The following is a 27,996-nucleotide window of genomic DNA, read 5'->3' on the forward strand; positions in this document are numbered from 1 at the left end:
GCACTGGGCTGCTGGTGCCAGGGGGCAGCTGGTGAGATCCTAGCTGCATGCACCAGCAGACTATTTTGGAAATGAAATCAAAACCTCCTAGTAGTAAGCTCAGGAGTCTGGTGGAGCCAAGGAGGGTCGTTCAGAAACTGACCCATCTGGTCAGTTGCAAACAGGCTCTATGCCCTGTGCTGTCGCCGTGGGAACCCAGCGGAGCGGTGGGAACCCCCTGCAGCGTGGGAACCCCTGCGGCCGTGGGAACCCCCTGCGGCCATGGGAACCCCCTGCGGCCGTGGGAACCCCCTGCGGCCGTGGGAACCCCCTGCGGCCGTGCCCTTGCCGAAGTCACCATCCACCGCGGCCGATTCACCTGCCTCCAGGGCAGAAAGTGCCCCAAGCTCTTGACAGTGTTGAAGCTGGCAGCTTGTGTGGGGTAAGCGCCCCAGAAGTGGGGTGCAGCTCAGGGTGCCGCAGGCGGCAGCAGAGGCACCCGGGAGCACCGATTCGTTGAGAAAAGCCGATTGGCGAGGTTTTTCCGTGGCGGGGGGGGGGGGGGCCCGTGGCCCTGCTGACGGGAGCTCCCTCCAGGGACCGTCCCGGTGCCTTCTCGGTCCTGACCGCATCCTCCTGCGTTCGCAGCAGCTGCTGGTGGAGAAGAAGCATCCATGGTGTGCGGAAGGAACCGCGAGGGAGAGGAGGAGTGGCGGCCGCTGGACCTCAGCCTCCGGATGACCATGTTCCTCCTCTCTGTCCCAAAGGAGCTCCTCTCGCTGCCCTTTTCCCAGTGGTTCAGGAAATTACTTAACAACCCTTGAGACTGTAAAGAAGGTATGTATTTACGACGCCGGGCACACAGGGGGTAGCTCCGCCCAAGATGTGTGTGTTTTTACAGCACTTGTGAGCTTGATTGAATACAGTAAAGTGTTACATATTCATGAAAGTTTTAGGAACGCCTATACATATTCATAACATGGCCCCGAGAAGGCGGTTCTTATTACAATGAGTTCCGGGAGAGCATTTCCACAGTCTCCACCTCCGGCTCCTCCTGGTTGCAGCTGCACAGTGACTGTGAACCCGGGTCCTCTTCTCTGTACACGGTCACCTTTGGTCCAGTGTGATGAGTTGGTTAAACTGGCGTATCTCCTGTCCTGTGCCCAAGTTTCTGTTATATAGTTCACCCAAGGATTCACCATTATGTTTGCAAGTCGTCAGCGAAGTCCTGTTTCTCATACAATAAGTTACACAAAACTAAGCAAGCCTAGGCAATAGTGATGTAGGTTAAAGGCTTAGCTCTCTAAGCGCCTTTAAGTATTAATTATTTAAGTGTTAATTAGTTCATTGTCAATTCCCTGTATCAGCATCAAATAAAACGTTTTGGGGTTGGTTTGGTTTATTTCTCCCGGCTGTGCGCTCCCTGTTTGGCTGCTTTCCCGCGCACGGGAGGAGGCGCGGCCGTGGGCGGTGCGGGACGCGCGCTGCCCGCTATAAGAGCGCGAGTAGCGCCGCCCGCGCGCACGGCGTGGAGGCGCGCTCCCGTGCCCGCACCCGGCATGGCGGCCGGCGGCTTCGGCGCTGCTCTCGTTTCGTCCGTCGGCGGCAGGGAGCGGGCGCTCGCTTTCCCATACTCGGCATGGCCGCCAAGGGGGCCCGGCAGCGGCCGCGGGCTGGAGGCGGCGGGGAGTCGGCTCGGCCTCGGTCGGAAGCCGCGGGCGCGGAGGAGGCCCGGCCGGAGTAGGTGTCGGAGCGGGCGGCGGGGCCGGGAAGCCGGGGCCGGGTTCTGCAGCCGTCGCTCGGGCGGGACCGCAACGATCCCTCGGGGTTCGGAAGCCCCGAGGCTGGCGGGGCGGTGTTAGTTCCTAGCAGCCGCCCAGGTGTTTCCTCGTACCCGCAGCCCCGAGCGAGCCCCAGCATCGGGTGGGCTTGTGTTGTGGAAGTGGGGCTCCCCGGTCTCCCTTCGGTGCCGTCTGTTGTTGGGGAGAGGAAGGGGAGTTGGGGTGCAGCGGTGGGTGAAGCACTCGGGGCCATTGCTCCGGTATGGTGAGGAGGATGATGGTGCTTCCTTGTGAGACTAGCATCCCCCAAAGAAAGCTGTGAATGAAAGCCTACACAGTATATACAACAGGAATGTATATACGCTTGTCAGTTCTTTGCCTAGTGTCACGTTGTGAGTCTTGATCTTGTTACTGAGCCTGCTTGGTGTGGATTTGTCTTTTTTCTAGATCATCTGGGAGCAAAACAGGGCAAGTTTGGGCCCCTGAAGGATCCACAGCTTTCAAGTGTCTCATCTCAGCCAGGTTCTGTGCAGCTCTCTTAAGCAACATCTCTGATTGTGATGAGACCTTTAACTATTGGGAACCAGTAAGTGGCTTCCTCTTCTTGGAGATACTTGGGAATTTGTAGTTCACATGTGCAAATGCAGATTTATCTAGAATTTTGTGCTAATCTCTGTGCCTCAAAGTGAAATTTTCTTACTGATTCAGATGGGAAATGCAAGACTGTCTACTCTGTGTGGTGCATGTGTATTTATTGATTTAATCTCCGTTGTAGACACATTATCTCGTTTATGGAAACGGGTTTCAGACGTGGGAATACTCTCCAGCCTATGCCATCCGCTCCTATGCTTACCTGTGGCTTCACGCCTTACCAGCCTTGTTCCACGCTAGAGTTCTACAAACTAACAAGGTAAATCAGTGGTGTGAAAGCTGCTTTTGTGATGACTAAACATGCCTTTAGTTTGTGTTAAACAGCTGCTTTGTTTGTTGTCAGAGGTAAGAGAGTGTTTCCAAAGCGCTGCTTTGTTTACCAACACTTACCTCCTGCAAGGATTTGGTGAGCTGACTCAATGGGATGCAAGGAAAAGTCATTGGGAAGTCGCAGGGAAATGCCGTCTGGCTCTGATTTGATTAAGAAGTTGTCCCTATTTTTGCTTTATTTCAATAAACTATAAAATATAAATTAATATTTTTGCAAGGGATATTGCAACTGAACCCACAGAAATGTAAAAAACCACTAAATGTGCGTTCTGCTTGGGTACCCATTTCCATACTTTGCATAACAGCAAACAAAAAGGGATAGTTCTGGTAAGTTCATTGGGCTGTGTTCATTGTGTTAGAGGGCCAGGCCTTGAGCTGCCAGCATCTTCAGCATCTCTTGGTGTGGGATCTGGGCTTACAAGAGTAGGCTCCTTCACCACTGCCAAACTTGCTCCATCCTGTTCAGAACTTCTATTCTTGGGACCAATTTGTTAGTAATAGGTGCATAAACCATGTAACTATGTCTCCTAGGTTCTTATCTTCTATTTCCTCCGATGCTTCCTGGCCTTCCTGAGCTGCGTTTGTGAACTCTACTTCTACAAGTGAGTATTAGAAGCTGTCTACAGTGAATGTTTTTGAGCAAAAAGAGTGACATATTCAGTTATTGCCACAGGGAATACATCCTGAATCTCATGGGCAGATGTGCCTGGTAAACTTGGCTGCTTTACGGTGAACCTTGAAATTGTGCGTTCCTATGATAACTTAATGAAATGTTGGTCAGAATTCCACTGTTAGGACAAAATTGTGTCCCCAGATCTGCCACCCACTTCTCCACTCCAGCATTTTGTTGGCTACACTCAGTTTCTCAGTGAGACCAGCAAGCAGGGTGGGAGCATTGTACACTGAGCTCTTCTGGAGGGGAGACTGGTGCTGCGTTTGCTTATCATAGTGAATTTTAGTGGAATACATTGCTGCTGTCTGTAATGTATCTGCCAATAGTATTTGCATCCACTAAAAGCAGTAGCCTGAACACACAATTATCTTGCCTAAGCTGCTTTATTTGTGGCTTTCAAACTATTAACTTGCATGATTGTCCTGTTGCCAGCAGTCTGATTTTAAGAATGTGATCTGTGGCTTTTTACATTATGGGGTTTTGTAAGGAGTAAAAACCTTATGTAGATTGATATTGCTGCAGCAGTGCAGACTCCCTACATTCCTGATATTTGCAGGAGCACAACTGACACTTGTGGAAGCCAAGTCTCTTCTAGAGTTTGGCACTAATGTAACTTAGGAGACCTGAAATCCCAGGTTGGAGGCAGTTGTACTGCTCCTCAGGTTGCTTTCGGTCATGAAAATCAGCCACCTTAAAGCTCTCGGGGTGCTCTGTGGGTTGTTTGTGGTTCTGCATGCATTGGGTACTGTTATTCTTCTATGTACTGAGAATGTTTTTGTGGTCTCTCATTCTCTCTTGCTTCCTTAGGGCTGTGTGCAAGAAGTTTGGGCTGCACGTGAGCCGGCTGATGTTGGCCTTCTTAGTGCTCAGCACTGGCATGTTTTGCTCATCTGCAGGTAAGTTTGCTTAACAATGACACTAACAATCGCTTTGTCCATAGAAACCAAGGACAGGTCCAGAGAGAAGAAAGTCCACAGCACTCTAATATCCCTCTAGCAATTGTTTGTTGTATTCTGTTGCACATATTTCTCATGGCAGGTGTGATGGCAGAATAAAGTGGCAATTGAAATGATGTTCACCACATCACTGTCTTGTATCTTTCCATTTCTAGGGCATGGTTGTTTCTATTGCTGTCTCAGGTCTCTGTGGTGGGCCATGCCTTTTAAACAGGGTGTTGGCCTACCTTCCTTGAGCATACCTTAATCCAAGGAAGGACATATAGCAGAATATAACAGGTGCAGCAAGTGGTGACCTGTGATGCTGTAGGCTGGTTACCCCTGCTGAGTGCCACCGAGGAAAGAGGCCTTTGTACTTAAAGGAAGTGTTGGAAGTATTTCTGGTATTGGCAGAACAAGAAAAAGAATCCTTATTTTTTTTTGCTTTCACTGAAATAAGTGTCCAGTGTAGTAGCATCCCAGCTCCTGTGGCATAAAGGAGCAATGATTAGCCTTATGCAGTTCTGCGGTGGGAAAGCTGTGCTAACCCCTTTCTTTCCTTGTGTCGCAGCTTTCCTCCCCAGCAGTTTCTGCATGTACACCACAGTGATTGCCATGACTGGCTGGTATATGGACAAGACCTCGGTAGCGGTGCTGGGGGTGGCTGCTGGAGCTCTTCTGGGCTGGCCCTTCAGTGCAGCTCTTGGGTAAGGAGGGGAGGGCTCAGGAATTGTGCACTTTGGCAAATGTTTCTTGCCAGGTTGGGGAGAACGTAGGGGCTGGAGAGCTGGGGGAAGAAGCTAACAGGGACTGAGTTGCTACAGGCTTCCATAGCCTGGTTTATTTGCTTTGGAACAACTTAAATTGGGAAGACTTCCTGATCCTAATATACCAAGACCTGGGGTGGATGACTGGAATATGGAGTAGAAGCAGAGCCCAGTGATGTGATAATTATCTTCCAGCTACTGTCCTGCTTGCTTTGAAGAGACACAAAAACCTGCAGTGGAGAAACACAAAGTCTCTGGTTGATACCTGGTCTCTCTTTCAGGCTTCCTATTGCATTTGACCTGTTGATACTAAAGCGGAGGTGGAAAAGTTTCCTAAACTGGTGTATGGTGTCATTGATCCTGTTTTTGGTGAGTGCCTGTAACAAGGCAAAGAGGGAATGGATTTGGCTTGCAGTGAAACGGGGTGGGTTCCATTAACAAAATCACTTGGAGCTTTTGGGCAGACAAAAACTTCTGGCACTTTAAATAATTGCGACTTTCTTGCAGGTGCCCTTGGTAGTTGTGGACAGCTATTACTATGGGAAGCTGGTAGTTGCACCACTCAACATTGTTTTATACAATGTCTTCACCTCTCATGGACCTGATCTCTATGGTGAGTTTAAGATAACAAGACAGAGAGTGAGTCGAGGGTTTTCTTGCTACTGTTGTGCAGCTGTGGCCCATCAGGTCATGATTGCCAATTATCTTTCTGATGTGCTCAAAAGCCAAAGTAGCCTGCAAGCTCCAAAGGGCTGCAGTTCCAGCTTTTTGCCGCAGAATGTCTCTATCGAGCTGGAAATCGGCAGGTCGCTGTGGGATTTCTCCATGTTGTGAGTTGAGCAGCTTTTGTTCACTTTCACGTTCTGTAAACTGTTGGGAGATGTCTCAGTGTCTCTGCAGAGATCTGTTAGTGGTGAATGTGTTTGGCTGCTGCACGAGTGCAGTGGGCACAGGTGATGTGTGTTTGTCAGCTCCAGGTGAGTTCCTGGTGGCTGTTACTCACAGGGTGCACGACTTTGGGAAGGTGGGTAACAGTGCAGAATCCATAGTTCTTTAAGTTCACATTGGGTCTGCAGACTTCCCAAGTCCATGCTGTGCCTTGGGAATCTCCTTATTGGCAGTGTATGGCTTGGACTTTGCTGGCAAGCAGAGTCTGAGGTGACCATAAAGGCATCTAATCTGCAGGCAAATCATCTACCTATGAGTGGTTCTCTGGTCCTGGCCATTTAGGATACTCTGTGACCCACATCTTGTGTCCGAACCTTGATGGCAATGCTGTGTTGTTTCTTTGGGAGCTGCTGCTGTATTGAGTTGTTCATATCATGTACTTCTAGAGCTGAAAAGCAGTATATTTCTAGCAGAGCTTCAGAGGGGCTGGCGGACCCTTCAGGGAGCTTAGGGTGCAGGTTCCCTACATCACCTCCGTCATCTGTTTAAGCCTGATTGTGATATTCTAGGAGGCATTCAGTGGTTAGCAGGGCTTTCCCTGGCAGTGTGCTGTAGGCAATATTGGTTCATTTGGAGGGCTATTTTGGTTGATGCTGAGCGGTGATATGTTACTTGTGCTGTGGCACAGCAGGGCAAGAGCTGCTTTGCCATGGTTCTTCATCTCTGCAGGAAGGCTCTGAGGTCAGTTGTTCTGAGTTTCTTGTAAGGAAGCTCCAGGCTCTGTCTCCAATAGATGTTTGGCATGGGCTTTTTGCCTGACCTTTTCCACACTGATGTGGGAGTTATTTCCAGAAGCCTCCAGGGACCAGGCTATTCTGAAGTGTTTTATTCATAGTGAGATTTGTACAACAGCCCCAGGCTAGTAGAAGAGCCTGCTTGAAATTACTCTTTAATGCAATGTGGCTAGAACAACACTGTGTGTTTAGAGAGCTTCAAAACACTTGGGAAAAACAACACTACCAGGGGAGATGAAAGGCCGGCCGATCCCTTTTGGCTTTGGAGCTGGGATTTCCCAACTTTCACATGATGGGAGCAGGAACTGCTGGAGGTTGCAGCCATCAGCCCGTATTATCTTCAGTGTAAGCACCACCGTATTTTTCCTTCTGCCTGCAAACTAGAGTTCTGGAGACAAGGCTTGATATTTATTTTGTGTGTGTGTGTTTAGCAATATGTTCTTTCTGGATAAATACAGTCTGTGCAGTGAATATTTTCCTGGGGTGATTAGGTTTCTACAGTCAAGGGAAAGTAACTTGTGTATCCGTAAGCCTGATTCTGAGCCTTTGGGGTGGTTTTGTGTACGTATGTTCTAAGAACGCACAATGGGTGACAGAACTTCCTGTGATCAGCACTTTGTGACCTGAGGTGCGATGGCACTTTGGGAAGCTTTGTTCAGCTTGGGCGTGATGTGCCAGAGGTGTTTTGACACCTTGCTCTATTGATTCCAGGTCTTAACTACAGTGGAAATAAATGCAGAAAACAGACTGTTTGTTATACTAGCACTGAATCAAGCTTGCTTAGAATGAGGGCTGTGACTCATGATCGAATTATTGCGGTTTAGTTACTGCTAAACAGCCAAGCTACAGTTCCTGTCTATGTGCAGGCTTTCAGCCTGTGATAAACATCGGGTGGAGCACTTAAGCCTAGTTTATAACTCCTCTTTGTCCTGAGCCGCCTTCGCTATTGCTGTGGCCAAGCTGTAGTGTGATAGCTTGTTAAGTTCTATAAACTTACGTGTGAGTTTGATTTCTAGAGTTGCTCCCAGAGCTTGTCACAGAGCACAGAGTTCAAACCAGCTTCTGGCTCAGTGTCTGACAGCTGCTTGTCCCCATAGTGCCATGAGCTGACTCGGCCACAGTGTTCTTCCTACCGCTTTCCTCAGTCTCTCTCCTACAGCCCGCATTTTGCTCAGCTTTAGCATGTGGGATGCTTGCAGCAAGCTACATTTTCTGTTGTGGTCTGAAGACAATGCTGTGGAAGCATGTTCCCATCAGCGTTGTGCATGGGAAGTCCTTTAGCATCCCTGCCTGCTTGAAATAGGTTTTTCTGAGCCAGGACTACTTATATGCAAAGGGGTTGTTCTTGTTTTATATTGCAGTTCTTTCTCGAATCACCTTCAGTTGTTGTAGATAACAAGAATAAAAGCATTTTGCCACGGGAGGCATTGAGACTGGATGCTTCTGAATGGACAAAGCATCACAGTGACCAAGCCTATTGCTTTTTGCCTGGCGTCTGAATTATTTGACTTGCCTGTGTAACACTGCAAAAAAATAATCTGTGAAAGTAGCTTTTTTATTAAAGCTTCAGACCAACTGAGGGTCCCTCAGGAGACCTCGGGGCTTGTGAGGCTGTGTCTGGATTGTGGAGAAGCATGTTTCATGGAGGGTCCTTCATTCCGCAGTCCCAGGCTACCAAATCGGAGACCACACAAGTGAGGACCATAGTTAACTTTCTTTCTATAGCAGGCAGGGCAGGTAGAAGGTGACAATATGGTCCCTGGTAGTATCCTTTAAAGATTTGGGACTCGGCTGTGCCGTGCAGCTGAATTCTAGCCAGAAAACAATGGAGGGTAGCAGTATATTTTGGTTTAAGAAGCTTCCTATCTCGTCCTGGCATCTTCTGTGATAAAGTGGCTGTTTCCAGCAGTGAGAGTGGGCGAGCAGGGTACAGAACCCAGTTCCAGCCCTTTTTTTGAATAAGGAGAAGACTTGATGTTCCACAGGAGTAGTTACTAGAGTGGGCTCAGCAGTGGTAGCTCTGCTGTAAGTCTTTAGAAAGCTGTACCATGGCCTTGGGAGAGCATCTGGAGGCAGTAGGGCTGGGAAGAGAGCAAAGCCCCCTTTACACACATGTTTTTTTCCTAGATGTCCATAGAAGACTCAGTGTGGCACTCCAGTCTGCCTCAGGCTTTCCATTGCAGACATATCCCAGCCAACAGCCCTGATTTCTAGGAAGGGTCATACATGTGGGATCTAAAATGATCTCCTTGCCGCATGTGCTCAAGATCTGTCACAGTGAGTATTTAGAACTGCAGTCCTTAAATATGGAGAGTCACCAGCAGAGTCTAGAGGAGGAGGAAGGAACGCTGGCACTATTGCGGTGTTGCCATGCAGATAAAACTTGGTCATGTCCATCACTGGATGTTCTTTCAATCTATCATATCCCATATTCAGCCTTTCACAGCCTGAGGATTGTGCTCATGGAGGGTTACAAGAATTATGAGGCAGGTGGAGGGAGAGAAAAGGTGAATTTCACTCCCTTAAAGGCTCCCTGCTCCCCAAAATCTGTAATTGCTATGTACTTTCAGTGCTAATAGCTAAAGGTTTCCTAAATGAACATCAGTTGCTTGGACTCAGCCTTAGTAACTCCAATGACATGTTTCTGACATGACTAGTGCAGCTTCTAATCATATTTAGCTGTAGGAGCTGCAGAGGTTTTGGGTTTTCCTTGCTACTTTTCAGTTGTCTGATTAATTTCAGCATGGACCCTATTTAAGCGGCTCTGATTGCAGGAAATTGCTGTGGCATGTGACACATGTCACAACAGTGCAGTGATTAAAGCCCCTGTGTGTCATTTACTGACTGATTGAGCTAATCACACTGAGAGAGTAGCAAATATATGGAGAGAAGCTGGCATTCCTTATTGTTCTGGATTTAAACATCCTCAATTAATAGTCCAAATAATGACAGCTGGACTGGTATTTCTTTCAATTTACGTCCTTTGAAGCTTGCAACCAATACCCAACTATGTCATGTTAGGAAGCAGAGTTGGCTCGCTCCTGTTTTCAGCTACACCATAAGAACAAATTGAAGCAGGGACATTCCCAATACTGTTGACTCTTGGGGGGTACCAAAACTAGCATCTGGATGCATTTTATTAGGAGAATCATCGGTGTGAAGTGTGAATGTGAGCTCTTTTTTCTTGTTCCGTTTTAGTACGCTTTCTGCCAACATGGAGTGTGCATCATCCCTCCATAACTATAATAAGCTCTTATTAACATTGTGGTTTGTGTTATTCCTCTGTTACTTATCTGCAATTAGAAAGAATGAATTTGGAGTCACCTTTCTTAGTTTTACAGGTTTGCACCTCTCCTTTCTTGCTGTGTAGGCTTTGTTAATGCAAAGTTGTGTGTGACAGAGCTCTGCTGGGCAAGGCTCTTAGAGTGGCGTGTGATTCACAAGCAGCAGATACGATATTGACTGTGACCCAGTGAAAAAGGAAGGAGAAAAGTAATTTCTGAAAGGGAAGACAATGAAGTTTCATGCGCAGACACGATTGAGAGATGCTCTGGTACCTTTGTATGGCTATTGAGTAACTCGTGCCACTGTTACGGTGGATTTATGGGTAGGAGCGGAACCATGAGGCTACTTTGAGTTGGCTCAGGCTCATTCCACGGGGCTGCATCTTCTGCAATATCTTCTGTCCACACCCTTTCCATTCTTTAGTTCCAATATGCTTGTAATGGGGAGAATTGATGTCTGCTCTGGTTATATCAGTCAGGCAAGGAATGACACTGCTCTTACATCTAGATCTCGTACATTCCTGCATTTAAAAGCTTGTCTCCTTTTCTCATCCTTTAGGTACGGAACCCTGGTCCTTCTATTTCATCAACGGCTTTCTGAATTTCAATGTGGCGTTTATCTTGGCACTGCTTGTGCTGCCCCTGACTTGTCTCATGGAGTGTCTGCTCCAGAAGTTTCATGGTGAGTGCAAGACAGCCGTGGGAGCCAAGCACAGGCAGCCTGGATCTCAGACTTGTGACCACAGGGAGAGCTTGCCTGCCAAAGGGCAGCTCTCCTTCCCTGGAAGGGAAACGAGGGTGAGGGGAAGTCTTTGGAGTAACAAGGGAGTTCCTAGAAATCATTAGTCAATTCAGTATTGACCCAACAGTGGAGTTGCTGCGTAGAAAAAGGAAAGGCAGTGAGATGCATCTATTCACATCCTGTCTGCAAAAGGGCAGAAACATGTTTTTCTCCTTAAGGACAATTCCTTAGAAGAACAGTGTGTTATCTAGGCTGAGCTATCCATATCCAGACTAAGCTTAACAAGCTGGATGGCATGTAGCCTTCAGCCAGACGTGCAAATACATTAGAAACAGCCCTGTGAGAAATCCAAAGGGGGAAAGAAACTATGTGCCTGTTTCCATCTTATCTGCAGCTGGAAGTGGTAGCCTTTAGAGTTACTTGGAGAACCATTTGCTGGCTGTTCTGTTGTTGGTTTTTATTATGCCAGAGTGTTTTCTGCAGCAGCTTGAGAGAACAGAACTGAGCCCTGGCAGGACACTCTTGCTGCCCCGTGCTTTGGGAAGGGTCCCCATAGGTGTGTGTGCACTGAGAGCAGAGAAAGAAGCAACCAGAATATTCCCTACCTCACATTGGGCTTCCTCTTAAATGACATCAATGTAAGCGCATGACATTTGGGAAGTGACTCTAGGGAGGAAAAACATATTAAGTGTGAATTCTTCTCTGCCGTTTTCCTAAGGCAGCAGCCTCCAGATTCATCAGTCCAGTTAGTGCTTCGCTCTCTGATTTTTACTGAATACAAGAAGCAATAACATCATAATCCTTGCTGAAAATGTGTGTTAATGGATATTTGCTTGTATCTGTTCCGTGGATATGACTGACATCCTGTCACAAACCAGTGAAAGCTCGGTAGGAGATCCCATAAATGCGGGATTTCCTGCTGTTCACTTGGTGTTCTTGTACTTAACAGCAGGAGCAGTTCTGCCAAGTGCTTTGTTCTTATTGTCTGGGAAATGCAGTTAGCTTAATTGCTTAACTCTGCTGTTGGGAGTAGCAAAGGGGCAGAAGGGGACTGAAAATTGTCAGATGCTGTAGAACCCTCCTCAGTGTGACTGAAATTCAGGGTAATTGTTGTTATTTTTGAATCGGTTATTTCCTCTGTTAAGCAGAAGGTGCCTGAGAGACCTCTCATGCTGTTTTATTGTAATGAAGCAACGAAGGTTGTGGAAACTTTAGTTGCTAATCCACCATTTGTAAGGGGGTGGGTTGAGAGGAGATCCTTTGTGATCTTTGTATGAACAGCATCATCCACAGCAGGAAATCCAGTACTTCTGACCACCTGTTTAGACATGTCAGTTCTCGATGGGTTTTGTCTCTTGCTTGGCTTCAGTAATGCAAAATTCTTTTCTGCTTTTGGTCTTCTAACATCTGTTGAAATTCTCAGTATTGCAGCAATCCCCAAGAATTCTCTGATCGAAATTGTATTTGGACATGTTACCTGGATTTTTAACACCGCGACTGTTCAGAACATGGTGTGTTTGTGCTGAAGGCAATGGGCTCAACCTGAAGAATGGGCTTTTTGAATGTGACATGTTATTGAGCAAGAGGGAGAACAGCATCAATCCCTATTTGTGACACTACTACTTCGCTGTTTGTTTCTTTCAGTTCAGAATCTGGGCCGTCCCTACTGGCTGACACTGGCTCCTATGTACATTTGGATCATGATTTTCTTCAGTCAGCCTCACAAAGAAGAGCGGTTTCTCTTTCCCATCTATCCCCTCATCTGCCTCTGCGGTGCTGTGGCTCTGTCCGCTCTTCAGGTCAGTTTTAGTTGTGTGTGTTCTCTTTAATGAGGTTGTAGCTTTAGGAAACATAATTGCTAGCTTACTACTTTAACATTGCTTCCCTAAATTTGGGAACATTTGTGAGATATCTGCATCTGTGACACAGTCTACAGCGATCACACCGTTCAGGACTATACTGTGCATAATCCTTGATCATAATCTTTAATCTGTCACCTGGCACCGCTGTTGTTTTTGACCAGTGTTTCATGGATAGGTGTTGAGACTCTGGAAGCCAAACGCACAGCTGTCGAATACTGAAACAGTAGCTGCTGGTTAAATGCGCGTGCAGAATGTGCTGCGTGTTCTTTTATCCGCTTCAAAGCTGCGGTTTGTGCAGACAGGGCCGACAACCATAGGTCACGCAGTAAATGTGGGGGATGGAAGTTGTTTTAGGGAGGAGGCCAATCCAGCTTTGAAAATGGGGTCTGTGAAGGAACACTTGCTTCTGGTTCACCTGGAAGCAACCAAGCTGGAGCCCTGGTAGAGCCCGCTTTGCAGCTTGGCCACAGGTCTTCCTGAGGAAAAGAGCTGAAAATGTCTCTAAATACCCTAAATGATCAATTAAGAAATGTGACTAAACCATGTGAGTTTCTGTTTTAATGGGTCCTAATGAAAAAATGAAGAGCAAAGAGCTGGTGGGAGATACAGGCACTGCTGTCAGGTCCTTAAGAAAAGTAGAATTTTGCTAAACATATTACAGTTTGAGTCATTTTGTATTGTCTTCTTTTAAATCTTTCCTCAGAAATGTTACCACTTCATATTCCAGCGCTACCGCCTGGAACACTACACGGTCTCCTCCAACTGGCTGGCTCTGGGGACCGTCTTTCTCTTTGGCCTTTTGTCACTGTCCCGTTCTGTTGCCTTATTCAGAGGTTGGTGGTTTAGACGTGTTCTGTGCTTTCGTGGGTATCATTCTTTGAGTCTGAAGTTGTGCTGCTTTGACTACAGCAGCACAGTAGGAATAATGAACCTTCAAAGTTTGTTGCAGGGAAAGGAATGATTTCTGATGGTCACCATGATGCTGTGTATATATGCACATTGGTACATATATGCGCATATCGCTAGAGTTATATCAGTTAAAGATCTGCTGTCATTCGCCTTCAGCTAGTACAACTGTACTGATGTAAAACCTGTACCCAGACTGATTTTAAAGCAGATACTTTAAAAGATATGATCCGACTTGAAAAAGCATTTTCCCATGTAAAATTTGTAATTAGATGCATATGTCCTTAAGGATAATATCTAATCCATCTCCATTAGGTGCTTTGTTGAATCAGAGCCATGCAGTGAACCTTTCTACCTCATCAGTATTTTTTGCTTGATGGTGGCCATTGACAGTCAGGACAGGAGGATGTGAATACAGACGGTAGGGTCCCCGCCCTTCTAAAAGAAAGGAGAAGCTTTGGGATCCAGCCACTTTTGAGCATAGACCAAATAATTTATTCAAGAAGTTATCAGTTAAAGTTAAGTCTGAACAATTTTATTTACAGTCTTTCAAAAGCACTCATGTGAATATCACCTATTTCTTTAGTCTTACAGCTTTTTGCCTTCCGCAGGCTACCATGGGCCCCTGGACCTGTACCCAGAATTTCACAGGATCGCCACTGACCCAAGTATTCACACTGTGCCGGAGGGGAGGCCGGTCCACGTCTGCGTGGGGAAGGAGTGGCACAGATTTCCAAGCAGCTTTCTCCTGCCGGAGAAGTAAGTTTTCTAATGTAAAAGGTACAATTTGCTGAGATTCATAAGGAGGGGCACTTCTCATAAGAAGTATTTCAAGACCTTGTATCCCTGACACCAGCGTATCCAACACAAAAGGATTCCAAAGTTTGTTGTCAGCAGATTGTTGCAAGCTACAGGACATATGTAGCGTGACTGCTTCTCTGCGCTCAGACATGAATTGTCCTTGGTTATGCTTTTGATTTTATCCATATAAAATGTTTATTAGCTCCTGCATGTTCCCGCTGGGCTTTCTGACCCTGTTCTCTGCAGTTGGCAGCTCCAGTTCATCATGTCAGAATTCAGGGGCCAGTTACCAAAACCATTTGCCAAGGGACCAATGGCCACACGGATCATTCCCACAGACATGAATGACCAAAACAAGGAAGAGCCATCTCGATACGTAAGGGTTATATTCCTCTTTTCCTTACCTTACTGTATAATTTGTATTGATATATTGCCTAGGACTACATCTCCCCATTTTCTTTCCTGGGTACCATACAAGTTACAGAATAAAAATGGGCTTTATGCAGCACTTGGAAGTTTCCCCATGTATGTGAGTGGTTTCTGTTTGCAAGGCATCTGCCTATTTGTCATTTGAAGACATAATACAAAAAAAAAAAGGGCAGCAGAAGTAGTAATTCCTAGTTATTGCAATTTGGGATTTAGTATAATGTGTTAGTGTGATCACAGGGAAGTGAACTGAATGAGTAGTTTGAAATCCCCCCCAGAAAATGTTTGTCACTCAGCAGGGATTGGAATTTTCCTTTGCACTTTCCTTTCTTTTAAAATATAAATGTATTTATCACGTTTGCAACTGAGGAGGAGGAACTTAATGTGGAACTTGACTGAAACAATTGCCTCCGTGATTTCAATGGGAATCTGTTAAGATCATGTATACTGCTATTATTTATTTGTGACTGTTCCTGGTTGTAATGTGTTAACTAAACAAACAGCGCACACATATGAATAACTTAAAGTTATTGTCAACAAGCTTCTTTAAAATGATTTAACAGGTTAAATCTTAGCAGTGTGCTAAATATTCTTTGCGGTGCACTAGATATTTAGTCATCGTTTTTTTGTCCTAAGGGTTGAATGAGAGGGGCTGCCAAGAAATGCATAGTGCTTGCTTCAGTTCTCTTAGCACCTTGGAGGGCAGCGTTGGTATGTGTGTCATAGGAAACATTGGCATGTAATGGACCAGGCTTTTGATTTACAGAGGTGGGTCTGTCCTGGCTGAGGACAGTACATGCTTATGTGGCTCGTGCCTTTGCCCTGTTGGACATTGTACAAGCACTTGTGAGCGCTCACGGCAGCGGATGGAAGGGGGTTCTGTAACAGAGGTAAAAACAGGGATTAATCTGGCTTCAAGCTCTCTTATTTGGAGTCTTGTTATGTAGTTACTGGAAATGGGAGGTGGTGTGTCCCCCACCTGGGGGAAGCTGTCTGCTGCAATGCGTTTAATTTATGAGATCTTCGAGTCGCATATTTTTAGCACAGACAGCTGGCTGGTGCGCAGCCTGTGACTAATGGAGCAGAACACACTTCTGTTTCATGGGCTTTTTCGTAACGTCACCATACAATCTTGTTATTTCTTATGCAGGCAAAAGGACACAGGGCATTAGAAATTAGCTACTAAATGTGATTTTTAAATGGAGTTTTAAAACTTCTGACCTAAGAACACCAAGAGAACGAGATCTTTTTGAAAAAGTTCTGTATGCCACCGAAGTATTGAGTAAATCCCCAAATAAATGCATAAGTGCTAACAAAACCTAGTACCAGCAAAATACCCAAGTACAGAGGAAACATCTGGTAGAACTTGCTTTGTTCTGGTGGCTGAAAATCATTATGCCAAAGGCTCAGCCTTGCTGCTGTACATTGCATCCACGAGGGGCTCATTTCTCTGGTGTATTTTAATTATATAGCTACCCTAGTACAACTTAAACATGGCCATAGCTTAGGATTAGTTCACTTTTGAAAATGTGACTTAGGTCGCTTAAACACAGTTAGATCTTCAACAGGAGGGTTGTCAAGCATTGCAACAGGCGGCCAAGGGAAGTGGTGGAGTCACTGGAAGTATTTAACACATGTGTAGATTAAGTTCTTAGGGTTGTGGCTTAGTGCCAGCATTAAGCTGACTGTTGGACTCAATGATCTTGAGCGTCTCTTCCACCCAAAGTCATCCTGTGATTCTATGAAATTTAACCCCTTTCTCCTTGTTAAGTAACAGCCTGTACAAATGAACATATATACCCAGAAGCCTGGAGGAAATAAACCACAAGATTATCTGTTTTTCTGCAGATTGACATTTCCAAATGCCACTATCTGGTGGACTTGGATACAGCAGCTGAAACCCCAAGGGAGCCACGGTATTCCTCCAACAAAGAAGAGTGGGTAACCATTGCCTACAAGCCATTCCTAGATGCTTCCAGGTATGTTTACATGTTTGAGAGGGAGGGAAAAAGGCTGTCAGCTGTGTAAACTAATGTCATAGCTTCTTTCCAGGTTTGCTTATTTTTCTTGTACTCAGCTGATATTTGGTAGAGGAGGACCTGGCCTGTCTCATGGGGCTTTTTGGATTATTGCACTTTTAATTCCTCACCCATAGCCTCTTAGCTTTTGATTAGAGCTCATGAGAGGCACGCCACCGCTCTTCTAAACCCATGTCCCGTCACCTTGATGTGTGTGATCTGGCTTGTGAAGGGAGAGTGCATGTGGCTTTTGCCACTGGAATTAATGGCTTGGCTTGTTGTAGCAAAGGTGACATCTCACCATGGGGCAGCAGCTTGTGAGAAGCTGGGAGTCAAAGAGAGACCCTGAGACTTCATACTGACCCTGGTAATGAGATAGCAAGGCAGAATACTGGCGGTGGGGAAAAGCGGGGAGCATATCCCTGGCTAAATAATCACCAAGACCTTAGAACCGATCATCTAAGGGTGGTGAGGAGGGCGAGGGATCTTTCTGCTTGCTGTGTCCTCCTTAACAAAAGATGCTGTTGCATTAGTGGGAGACGAGAACAGAGGAGAGTTTGTGGAGCGTGTCCCAGGAGGAGATCAGGCGGTCAGATCCTCAGCCCTGCTGGTGCTGCCCGTTTTCTGCCTCTGTTCTTGCGCTGCACGGCAGCTCTCCGTGCTGCCCTTTGTCAGTGCCTCATAGCTGGCACGGAGGGGAGCTGCGGCACCTCTGCCAGCGGGGAAGGCCAGGTTGCCATAGCAGCAGGTCTGATTTCCATCCCTGCTATTTGTACCTCCAGAGCTCCCCCAGTCCAGAGCACTGGGCTCTGTCCTTTCCGCAATCGGCAGCTGGAGCGCACAGTGCTGCCGAAGGACTGGAAGGGCATGTCCTTACCTGGGGGTGTCGGTGATGCTGGGGGATGCGTGAACTAGCAGTGTCTCCTCATCTTGTCACCCTGCTTGATGCTCTGTTCCCTCTGAAGAGCAACAGCAAGCCAGGAACCATGGCCTGGCAGGGCAAATGCACAGCAGTGGGCATGAGACAACTCATGGTACAGTGACGAGCAGAAAGAACAAACCACGCGAGGTTTGATCTGCCCTGTTTTTAGCCAGTGTGTCACTTGAAAGGTATCACATTTAGAATTGGATGCTACAGGCATGGTAAAGGCAACTTTTGCCAGCCCATCCACAACAGCATGAGTAAGGGAAATTTAAGAAAGGCTCTTTCTGGATTGCCTGCTTCATAGTTGATCATACACTTTAAATCTCGTTCTGTAATGTGGCCCTTGGAGAAGAGGCAGGGTGGATGAGTGCAAAGGGGCTCAGCTGGAAGTTGGTGCTCCCATGACTCTCTCCACATCTTTTAAACTGTCCACATGTTGCAGTTTTCCATTTGCACCAAAAGTTTGTTAGCTCCCCACTTATCTCCAGGAGTTTGGCCATGTTTGAAAGCATGAGGAGCTTCATAATAGCGGTGGCAGGTAAATACCTTTGCATTGTTTTGTTTCTGAGTATTGGAATTTTGCTCTAACATCCATATAAAGCTTTCCCATGGTAAACATTCATAATCGTTCTGAGCTGTTTTCTCGGAATGCGTCATAGTATTTCTAAAATCAGACAGTGTTGTTTGCTTTGGGTTTTTTTTGAGTGTGATTGAGTTGTAACTTGCATGAAATAACAGGGCTCAAGCAGCTCTCAAAAGGGGATGTGACACAAGGTCTGCAGTGGATTGGCGGCTGACATGAGCTAGCTAGTGGCCATTGCAGATCTGAATGAGATGTGAAGATCTGTCTCACCCCGCAGATCCAGGGCTGCTGCCCTTGTGCTGAGATTGGAAAACCTCATTTGCACAGCCAGTGCTACTGGTGCATCTTCCTGCGGCTGCAGCGGTCCCATTGCTGCTGGTCAGCCCTTTGCTGTCCCTGTCCCAGCCTGTGGAGTGCAGGCCTGCCGGAGTGTGTCCCTCAGGGGGACGACACTGAGATTTGCTGCTCTATGCGGCTGGAAGGTTCTCTGAGGGCATCAGTGGCGCCATGAGGCTTTTTCAGTGATGCAACAAGTACTTCTCTAGTCCAGAAACTTGTTGGCAGACCTCATAGTGGAAAAGGTGTGTGAATCTCAGTAAGGGTGACAGAGCACTGGAACAGGCTGCCCAGGGGGTTGTGGAGTCTCCTCCTCTGGAGACATTCAAACCCACCTTGACATGTTCCTGTGTGACCTCACCTGGGCGTTCCTGCTCCATGGGGGGATTGGACTAGATGATCTTTTGAGGTCCCTTCCAATCCCGAACATACTGTGATACTGTGAAAAGCATTTGTGGTTTTGTTTCAATTTGGAACAACAAATCTAGGCAGTGCTGTCTCTCTTAGAGTTCAGAAGCTGGTCTTTTGGGGGGGTTTAGCTGCAGGAGAGCAGCAGTAACACAGCATGTTAGGTGCTAGAAAGTGGTAAGCTGAAAGAAACCCATAGGATCTGTGGGGAGAGCTCTTCTGAGGGTCAGATGCACAGGTTTGTGAGTACGGTCAGTGAAGATGCATCAAGAACTCCTGTAATGATCCAGGCTGCTTGCATTTCTGAGCATGTGCCTTCCCCATCTTCCTAGTTCAGCACAATGATGCGTCTCTCAAATCCAGCACATGCTGCCACACAATAATTCAGTAATGTCCTGTGCTACCTATGAAGTATTAAAAACATTGTGAAAATTCCACCCTTTTTTATAAAGGGAAGGAGGGACACAAGTGTCACTTTGCACTGGGCTGTGGGGGGAGCTGCCAGTGTAGATTTGGGGTCAGTAGCTGCAGAGCAAGGAGCATTTGAGGGAGAAGAAACAAACATCAAATGCCCAACACCAAACTCCAGCTCCTTTTTGTTGAAAATAAACGACCCCGCAGTTCAATTCAGTCCCGTTGAACCGGAGGCTTCTGGGACTCGCTGGAAGTCTCACATTGACGTCAGCAAGTGCAAATGTAAATCTCAGCTGGCTCTGATAAATGGTGCTGCTAATTGAATTAGAGTGTACTCCAAGCAACCAGCTAATTATGCTCCTCAGGAAGCTGCTTTGTCCAGGTCCATTTAATTCTATATTGGCTGAGCACTCCAAATCTGTCACAGAAAAGGGGGAATATATTACAGCTCCCCACTGAGGAGCACATTTGCCAGCTCTCTAGGCTGAGCTGTCTGTTTGCTCCCAACGCTTGAGTTTTCCATCAAAAAAGAAGATTATTTGTGCGAAATTAATGATTTGGTCACCTTGTTCTAGGATACCGTTACCCTGGTTTAATAAGAGGCTTTGTCTCCTTCCATTAAATGGTGCTTTCCTCCACATTACGTGAAATGTTTTCCCTCCTTTTGTTTTACAAGTAACTAAATTCCTTCTTAGGTGCTTGGTTGGTACAAAATTTAACACCTATAGGAAGTGCAAACATTAATGGGTTTTCAGAGATGCTTATGTAGCAGAGATTCAACTTCCTCCTGCTAATAAGACGTGAGTTGCAACCAAAGTTAAGAGCACGTGGAGAGCTTTTGTTGCTCAGAGTTGTTGTTTCAGGCTGTTTGAACTCAGGATGGTTACACTGGGCTGGCTTATTTAGGATGGGATTTGCTACCAGCAGCTCCTGGAATATCCTTTGTTCTAGAACAAGCAAAGCCACCTTCCTGTCTGTCCCTGAGCTAAACTGCACAAGGCTCATTCAACAAATAACCTGCTCTGGGGAGTTGTGCTGCTTTCTGTCCCTTTCTTACAATATAGCAGAAAGCTGGTACTCTACCTTATTTTCATTGTTTTAAACAGCATCCAAAGCAGCTTGAACACTGTTGTTTTACCTTGTTTTTCTTTGCTGAAGGGAATTGAAGTGAATCCACACGGTTTGCAGAGAGCAGCCATGGCAGCAATGGTAGGTAGTCAGGCTCAGAGAAGATGCCAGAACAAGTTCAGCAGTGACATGATGTTCATTAGGCAGGAGAGATGGAGGAGGAAAATCAAGTGCTTGTTTTCAAAGGATTGCCTTTGCTTCTAGTGACTGGAGGGAGGGTTGACCTCCAGTTTCTGGGTGCAAGGAAATGACAGCTGCAAAAACTGTTCCTTGTTCAGAATACACCAAAATTACCATCTTCTGCCTAGTTATTTGCTACCAAGAGATTCTGCTTTGAACATGTTCCCAATTCCAGCACTTCAGGAATTCACAAAGAGCCGCATTTCCAGTGATTCTTTTATTTAGGAACTTTGCTGGGTGCTTTGCAATTTGTAAAGGGCCTAAGTGTTATCACTGAGTTTTTTGTTCTTCGAAGTAAAGCAATCAGCATTTTTATATCCCAAAGCGAAAGCTGAGTGCTTGGCACACAAAGCAGCCTTACAAGATGCTGAAAGGAGGCAGAGTCGCACAGTTGGAAGTGGGACTTGTAAATCTTAAAATCCGGACTTGCTCAGTCTTTCTGAGGGTAGACAATACTCTGTGCCTCAGTTTCCCCTCACCGCTGTGGGAAGAATACAGCTTTGCCTCTCTAAACAGGGAACATTCCAGCTGAAAAATGCCTTATTGTGTGCTTGTATGGACCGTGCTGCTGGGTGGTGCTTTGCCAATGCAAGTAGATCTTGCTGGTTTTTCCCAGATGGTCTTTTACTCCAGGTAGGAGATCAGGAGGTGCCTCTTTTTGGATGAATTACAGCCAGGCTGTCTAAGAACCCTGGGAGCCTCCAGGGAGACGCAGCTCCCAGTGGCAGTTCCTGCCATTGTTTCATAGGCTGCGTTTTTGAACGAGATCCAGCCCGGCCTTACAATAAGCAAACAGAACACAATTCATCTTTCTATTGAAAAAATGACTTGAACTGGATATCCAGAGCCTTGGCTACGTTACCAGCAAAACTGCAGTGACCAGCAAGTACCCACTGGATCCATGTGCCATTGTGACCGCTTACTGTACCGCAAATCACATTTGGGTGCTGCTGCTGCTTCTCCAAGCATTATGTGGATGGAGTTAAACTATCAACCCTTGACAGACTTCAGTCTACTGACAAGTTGATCTTAAAGAGGGAGCAAGACCCTGCCCAAACCCTCCTTTCAGTCAGTTGCTCAGATTCCTGAAGCTTGTAGCAAGGGTCAGTGCTGCTGTTGAAGGACGTTAATTGTCTGCTTTACATTTAAAGCTGAATTTTACTATTGGTGTGCTCAGTAAGAGTATACATGCCTTTAAAATGTCCTCAGCTAGCACAGCTCCGGCAATTAGCAACTAAACAAAGGGTATTAACTTGATGCAGCCATTAAACTCTCCATGCTTGAGTACTCCATTGGGCCAATTGTTGCCAAGTGGTGTGAAATGTCAGCTCCAGCGCTAGCAGGGCACGGAGTGAATGCTGGCAGGCTGCCCCAAGCTCCCTTGTAGGCTTTGGAGCACTCCATCCCTCTTTAATTCAATACCCTCAACAGAACATCAGCACAAGACCAAAGCTTCAACATGCCAGTGCCCATCAAAGCTCCTGTCTGCCCCTCAGGTGTGCGTGGAGGAACAGGCAGAGATTGAATGCAAAGAGATGCCAGGAGCGAAGTGCAGCCTTGCTAATCTCTCACCTTCATAGGGTGCCCTGAGGAACAGGAGGCCTGCCTGTCTGACACAACAGGCCCTCGAGGCTATATTATCTGCTTTTTGGACAGTGATTTCCAGGATCTAAGTTTCTTTCCATAATTACACCACCTTCCCACCCTCTCTCCCCCTTAGTCCTACTGGAATGCACAGTGGGCATGCCAAAGAACTGCTGCTCTCCAACTGAGGATGCTGGGACAAGCCAGCTTTGGTCTCACCACCAAGGAGAAAATGGGACTGGGCTTTGTGTGCCTGAGCCATTAGTGTTCCTCATGTCACGGACTCACCAGCCCCTATCTCTTGCAAAGCCTCATTTGTGTGGTTTTGGACATTCTGGCTAATGGGTGCTTGAAGGATGATTTGTTTTTTCCTTTCTGGTTTCAGGTCCTCAAAGCTGCTGCGTGCGTTCTACATCCCTCTCCTCTCAGAGCAGTACACGTGGTATGCAAACTATACCATTCTGAAATCCCGGAGGTCGAAGCAAGCCAGGAAAAGAATGGGAGGCTAGCAACACACCTGGCCACCAAAACCAAAGGCATCTGCTGCCACTCTTAGACAGCTGCCTAAGCCATCCTCTGCTCCCTTTTTGAAAGCTCGTGCTTGTAAGATTCACTAATAAAGATTTCCCATGAAGTGATATTACTCTGCAAGCTTCCAGCTGTAAAAAGGGTGCATCATCTGCTTTCCATTCTCAGTATCAGATCTCAGCTCTGCTGACACAGAACATAAGGGTAAGAAACCATTTGAAAATTCAGCAGCCACCTATGGACATGTTATCCCTATTGCTCCCTGTGTTATTATCTATTACACCAGAGAAGAGAAAAATGGAAAATAAAAAGGAATGATGTTATGAGGTTCTGTTCCAGATTCCTGCCCTCTCACTTGGCCAGGGAAGCTGCACTTTCAACACATTGTATATTGGTCAGCAAGAAGAAACAACAGGACCATGAGATGTGGTTTTTGTGGTGAATTCATAAGCAGTTGCCCATGCTACCAGGTCTGGTTTGAGACCAGCCTGCTTGTCAAGGCATAATAGTAGCAAACTGCAGACTTGGGTTTTGCCTTGATTTGGGGGACAGGTAGCTTTCCGCATCCCTGATGTGGTTTCCACTGCTGCAGAATCTTTGAGGCTGGCACCGTCCTTACCCGTGTTTCACAGTGCGTTGCTCTGCGAGTTCCTGCACTCTGCCCAGTGCTGCTGCAGGTGTGAGGATGTCACGGATCAGAGCAAAATGTGTGATGATCAGGCTCCTTGGCTTCTCTCCTCGCTGTTTCAAGGGACTCAGGCCCTCCTCCAGCTCACAGCTCCTCAGGAACACGCTCTGGGGACAGGCAGGAGCTTTCCAGCAGCTTTATGCAACGCTGTCTGAATCACGCAATAGACAAGTCCAAGCCCTATTATTAGACTTTGGAAACTGCTGCCTTAGAGACAGGTTTGCTTATAAATATCCGTTATTTTCTCTCTGGCTTTTCACTGGGGAAACAGGCAAGAAAAAGGTATCTCTGCTTCTCCAGGATCTGCCTGCCCCTGCTGTTGCTTCTTCCCACCTGAGCTCATCCTCCTCACTTTTCCAGCCTCCCAAGTTCTCGCTGGCTAACGAGACAATCGTTCCGATGTCAGGGGGGCAGCAAATGCCAGTTATTTTGGAAGGGGATGGGAAAACACAAGTATTAAGCAACTGGGCAGAGCACGTGCCATAGTGACCGCAGTGTATAGGTGTGCAAGCCAGCTGCTCTGGTGGCTGAAGCACAATGGTCTGGCTTCCTACTTGGCTCGAACAATGCCCTGCATGGTGCTGAGAAAGCTCCAGTCCTTCATGAAGCAGGAATGACAGCAAAAGAGCGCAGCAAGAACGTGCAGCGTTAGGAGGAAGTGTTTGTCATTTATCAGCTGGGTATATACAGTGAGGGTGGTGTAAGGCATAGAGACCATAGGAGAGACATGAGAGGACAGGAGGTTGGCACCGTGTGGAAGCAGAGATGTGTTTGTGCGAAGAAATTGTGTTGGCTGTGTCATCTGGAGGAAAAATTTGGCTGGTGGGCAGTGGTGGCGGCTCTAGGAGATGCAGGTTATTCGCCTTCAGTTCTTTTAAGCTTTGGAGTCTGTGGCTGATGGAAGCTTAGCTAAGGAAGTGGGATGACAGCTAAAAGCTGGAATCTCTGTTTAAAGCCCCAAGACACCGGGCCCCTGGTGGGAACCGCGCTGGATTTCACTCCAGCTGTGAATCGCTTCGTCCTCAGGCCCCAGGAGAGGGCATCATGCTCTACGAGAGCACCTTCCTGCCTAATTGGGCTTATTTCTGGAACTCATTTTCTCTAGAGACTTGACACTTATTGACAGATAATCCATAGAAAGACGATTAAGTGTTTCCTTTCAATTTCTGTTTTCTATCTTGCAGAATTTGCTAACAAATACATTATCTTTCTGGCAGTCCAAAATAAACAGTTGTTCTCATCCAGGAGCTGGTGCAGAATCCAACGCTGTACTTGTCCTTCCCAGCAACAGCAAGCTTGGAGATGGGAGTCATTGCGGAGGAATAGATGCAATCCTCATTCACTTTTTTGGCTGCAAATGGGTGAGAGGAAATAGTAGTAACTTAGGCAGCCAAGAAATGGGTGGTCTGATTTCTACGTAGGGAAAGAGAAGATTACAGGGTGCTCTCTACCAGGGTGAGCACAGGGTTAATGGGGCTGCCTCTTACATGTCAGTTATGGTCTAACGTGCCTGCTGCATTAATGATTTACAGGAATAGTGGGGTGTATGTGTCTGAGCTTTCATTGTGAGAGTGGCTGGGATGTGGGTGACAGTCGGATGACCCCAGAACTGTGTTACAGCCCCCAAAAGCCTTTTTACTCCAGCAGTCACCACGTAGGGAGCTCCAATTAACCCACTAACAGATTGTGCATGAAAGAGACTGTGAATTTTAGCATTTTTTACTGGTGAGTTCACAGGTGCACATCTCCAGACTTTGTACCGAACAGCGATTCGGTGAGCGGGGTGATGAAAATTGTCGATGTCCGCTTGTGCTTGATCTCATCACTCTCTATAACTACCTGAAGGGCAGTTGTAGCCAGGTGGGGATTGGTCTCTTCTCCCAGGCATCAGCAATAGGACAAGGGGCCATGGGCTTCAACTCTGCCAGGGGAAACTGAGGCTGGAGATTAGAAAGAAATTCTTTACAGAGAGAGTGGTCAGGCATTGGAATGGCTGCCCAGGGAGGTGCTGGACTCGCCATCCCTGGAGGTTTTTAAAGTGAGGTTGGACATGGCACTTAGTGCCATGATCTAATAAACAGACCAGAGTTGGACCAAGGGTTGGACTCGATGATCTCTGAGGTCTTTTCCAACCCAGTTGATTCTGTGATTCTGTGATCTCCATGTCCTGAGTAGCTTTGGCCAGTTTTCCACCAGCCGACTGAAATGCCGGTGGTGCTTGGACAGCAAATGCTGCTAGAGAAGGCCAAAGCGGAGTTGTTCAAGCTCTTGAAAGGACTCTTTGACAAAAGAGGGCGGACCAGTGTCCAGCATCTCCCCGAGAGGAGCTGGGTTTAGTTTCCTGCTCTGCTGCAGCACTTGCTGTTTCTGGTTAATCTGTTCCATTCCGTGGCCACCCGAGGGGCTGGGACAGGGAGGGGAGCAGAGAACCCAGCCCTGCTTACCCATAGTGTTACGTGGATTCCTTGTATGCTTTTAGCTTACTCTCTAGAGGCCGTTGATGTGTTCATGAACAGAGCCATTGTGCAGATCAGCCGTCCAGTACCACCTTCCAGAAATATTTGCTAAGAAGCTTCCTTGTAGTGTTTTGTAAAGCCAGTGTTCTTGCTAACTTGCGAGGGCTCCTCCTCTATGCCAGAGCTGCCCTCACCAAAACGGAGGATGAGCCGGCTTTTTCCAGTGAACCAGTCAATATTTACTCTTCCAGACAAGCTGTTAAAAAGCTGTTGCTCTCTTGTTTTGGTATTTGTTTCTCCTCTCTTGCTGGAAAACTGCCCCAAAGTCTCCCACACTGGCAGCTCTTGTTTGTGCAGCGATGCCATGTGGGCGTTCATAAAAGACAAGGTTGTGGGAGCTTTCCATGGATTGCCAGGTCATGTTTTCATTTTCTCTTCTGAGTGTGGAATATGTTTCAGCCCATCTGCTTCAAGAAAGCCTGTGGTTTACCCATACAGAGCGGTTAGGACAGTTCTGGAATAGCCAGCTCAGTGCATGCGCTGGAGGGGTCAGATCCGGCTGCACTTTTCTATGCCAGCAAGTCCTTTGCATGTCCTGTAGCCGTGCTAAGCTGGGCTTTGGTGAGGACAGGCCATACTTGCATTATTACTTGTGGTGTAAAGGTAACAAGGATGGTCTTTAGCAATAGCTTTTGGGGGAGCCCTGATAGACAAGCTTGGACAAAGCCCTGTCTTAATGGCTTTTTTGTGTGTGTGCACCACTTGGATATAGCTTGTGTATAACAGTAGCTTTGTCACTGCAAATCCTTGGTTTAGCAGTCTTTTTATTTTCCTTAATTTCCCTATTACTGCAACTTCCTGTAATCCCCAAGCATTTTTTAAAGAGAATAAAGAAGTCTGAAGATCTTCACTGCGCATGTTATTTAGTTTGTCAAAGTTATTTGGCTGCAGTCAGAAACTCTTCCACTAGCAGGGGAGGGCAGCATGGTCCTTAATTGCATTCTGCAACTTAGCCAAGTGAAATCTATCTTCACGCTCTGAGAGCTGAAGCCAAAATAAATACACCCCACTGGTCCCTCATGCTTTGCGACTCCTGAGTGAGCCCGTTTCCAAGTGCTCGTCTGTCCTGAGATTTATAACCGGTGGGGTTTAGCTTGATGGAGAAGATTTAAAGCTCTTGTGTACAGGAGAGCACCCCATTGGTTTAAAGGGTGATTTGCACTGGTTTATCTTTGTTTAAAAGTCCAGGTAGACAAGACTGGAAAGAGTTTTAGTGCAAGAGGAAGAGCCTGCCCTGGACAGTTCTCAAAATCGTATCTCACTGCTGTGCATTGTGTCGGTGGACAGGAACGATGGCTTTTGCAGTTAAACCTGTGCCTTTGAGCCTCAAGATGATGTTGCCAATCCTATTGCTAACAAAACTGGTTACAAACCTTGCCAGATAGAGCAAATGCTTTCTATAGAATTTGTTCATGTTTGCAAAGACCTTTCATTGTTGAAAGCAGAGAGTTTCAGTTTCTAAGACCGGCTCCTTTTCAGAGATGGTGTCCAGGATGCTGGCTGGAGGGAACGTGTTTGGTACTTCAGCATTGTCAGGAACACACAACTCAAATGGAATGGGGGCCTTGTGTATATATATATATAATATGCGTCTCTCTGAATGCTGGCGTGTGCCTATGCACCCGTGTTCCTGGGCCCCATCAGGTATTCTCCTTGCTTGTAGAAGTTCAGCTAAAAACATACGTTCTTAAGGGTCCCAACCGGTGCTTTGTTCCTGTCTGTGTTCTCTAAGAACAGGCATGACCTTGAACAGCCTGCAAAGCCTGACACCCTGCCCATCCGCCTTCATTCAGTGCTCCTGGAGCACCTGTGCTAGCCTGGCTGCTGCTAACGAGCCCTGATGGTCGCCACCTGGCTGGCTCTGAGACC

The 27,996-nt window shown here is 46.8% G+C and overlaps 1 protein-coding gene across 1 annotated transcript; it reads left to right on the top strand.

The window, feature by feature from the left end:
- Window positions 1-1,600: 1,600 nt before the first annotated feature.
- Window positions 1,601-22,904, top strand: ALG9 (ALG9 alpha-1,2-mannosyltransferase; the record flags this gene model as incomplete). The annotated part of the gene is made up of 15 exons (XM_080357926.1): window positions 1,601-1,719; window positions 2,208-2,346; window positions 2,536-2,670; window positions 3,273-3,343; window positions 4,222-4,310; window positions 4,921-5,056; window positions 5,398-5,485; window positions 5,624-5,729; window positions 10,642-10,764; window positions 12,469-12,623; window positions 13,390-13,519; window positions 14,204-14,351; window positions 14,640-14,769; window positions 16,668-16,798; window positions 22,781-22,904. Exons 1-15 carry the CDS (start codon window positions 1,619-1,621, stop codon window positions 22,902-22,904), a joined length of 1,806 nt encoding a protein of 601 aa, XP_080214052.1. The 5' UTR covers window positions 1,601-1,618.
- Window positions 22,905-27,996: the final 5,092 nt, after the last annotated feature.

This window comes from Nesoenas mayeri, assembly GCF_963082525.1.
Source record: "Nesoenas mayeri genome assembly, chromosome: 22".
NCBI classification, from domain to species: domain Eukaryota; kingdom Metazoa; phylum Chordata; class Aves; order Columbiformes; family Columbidae; genus Nesoenas; species Nesoenas mayeri.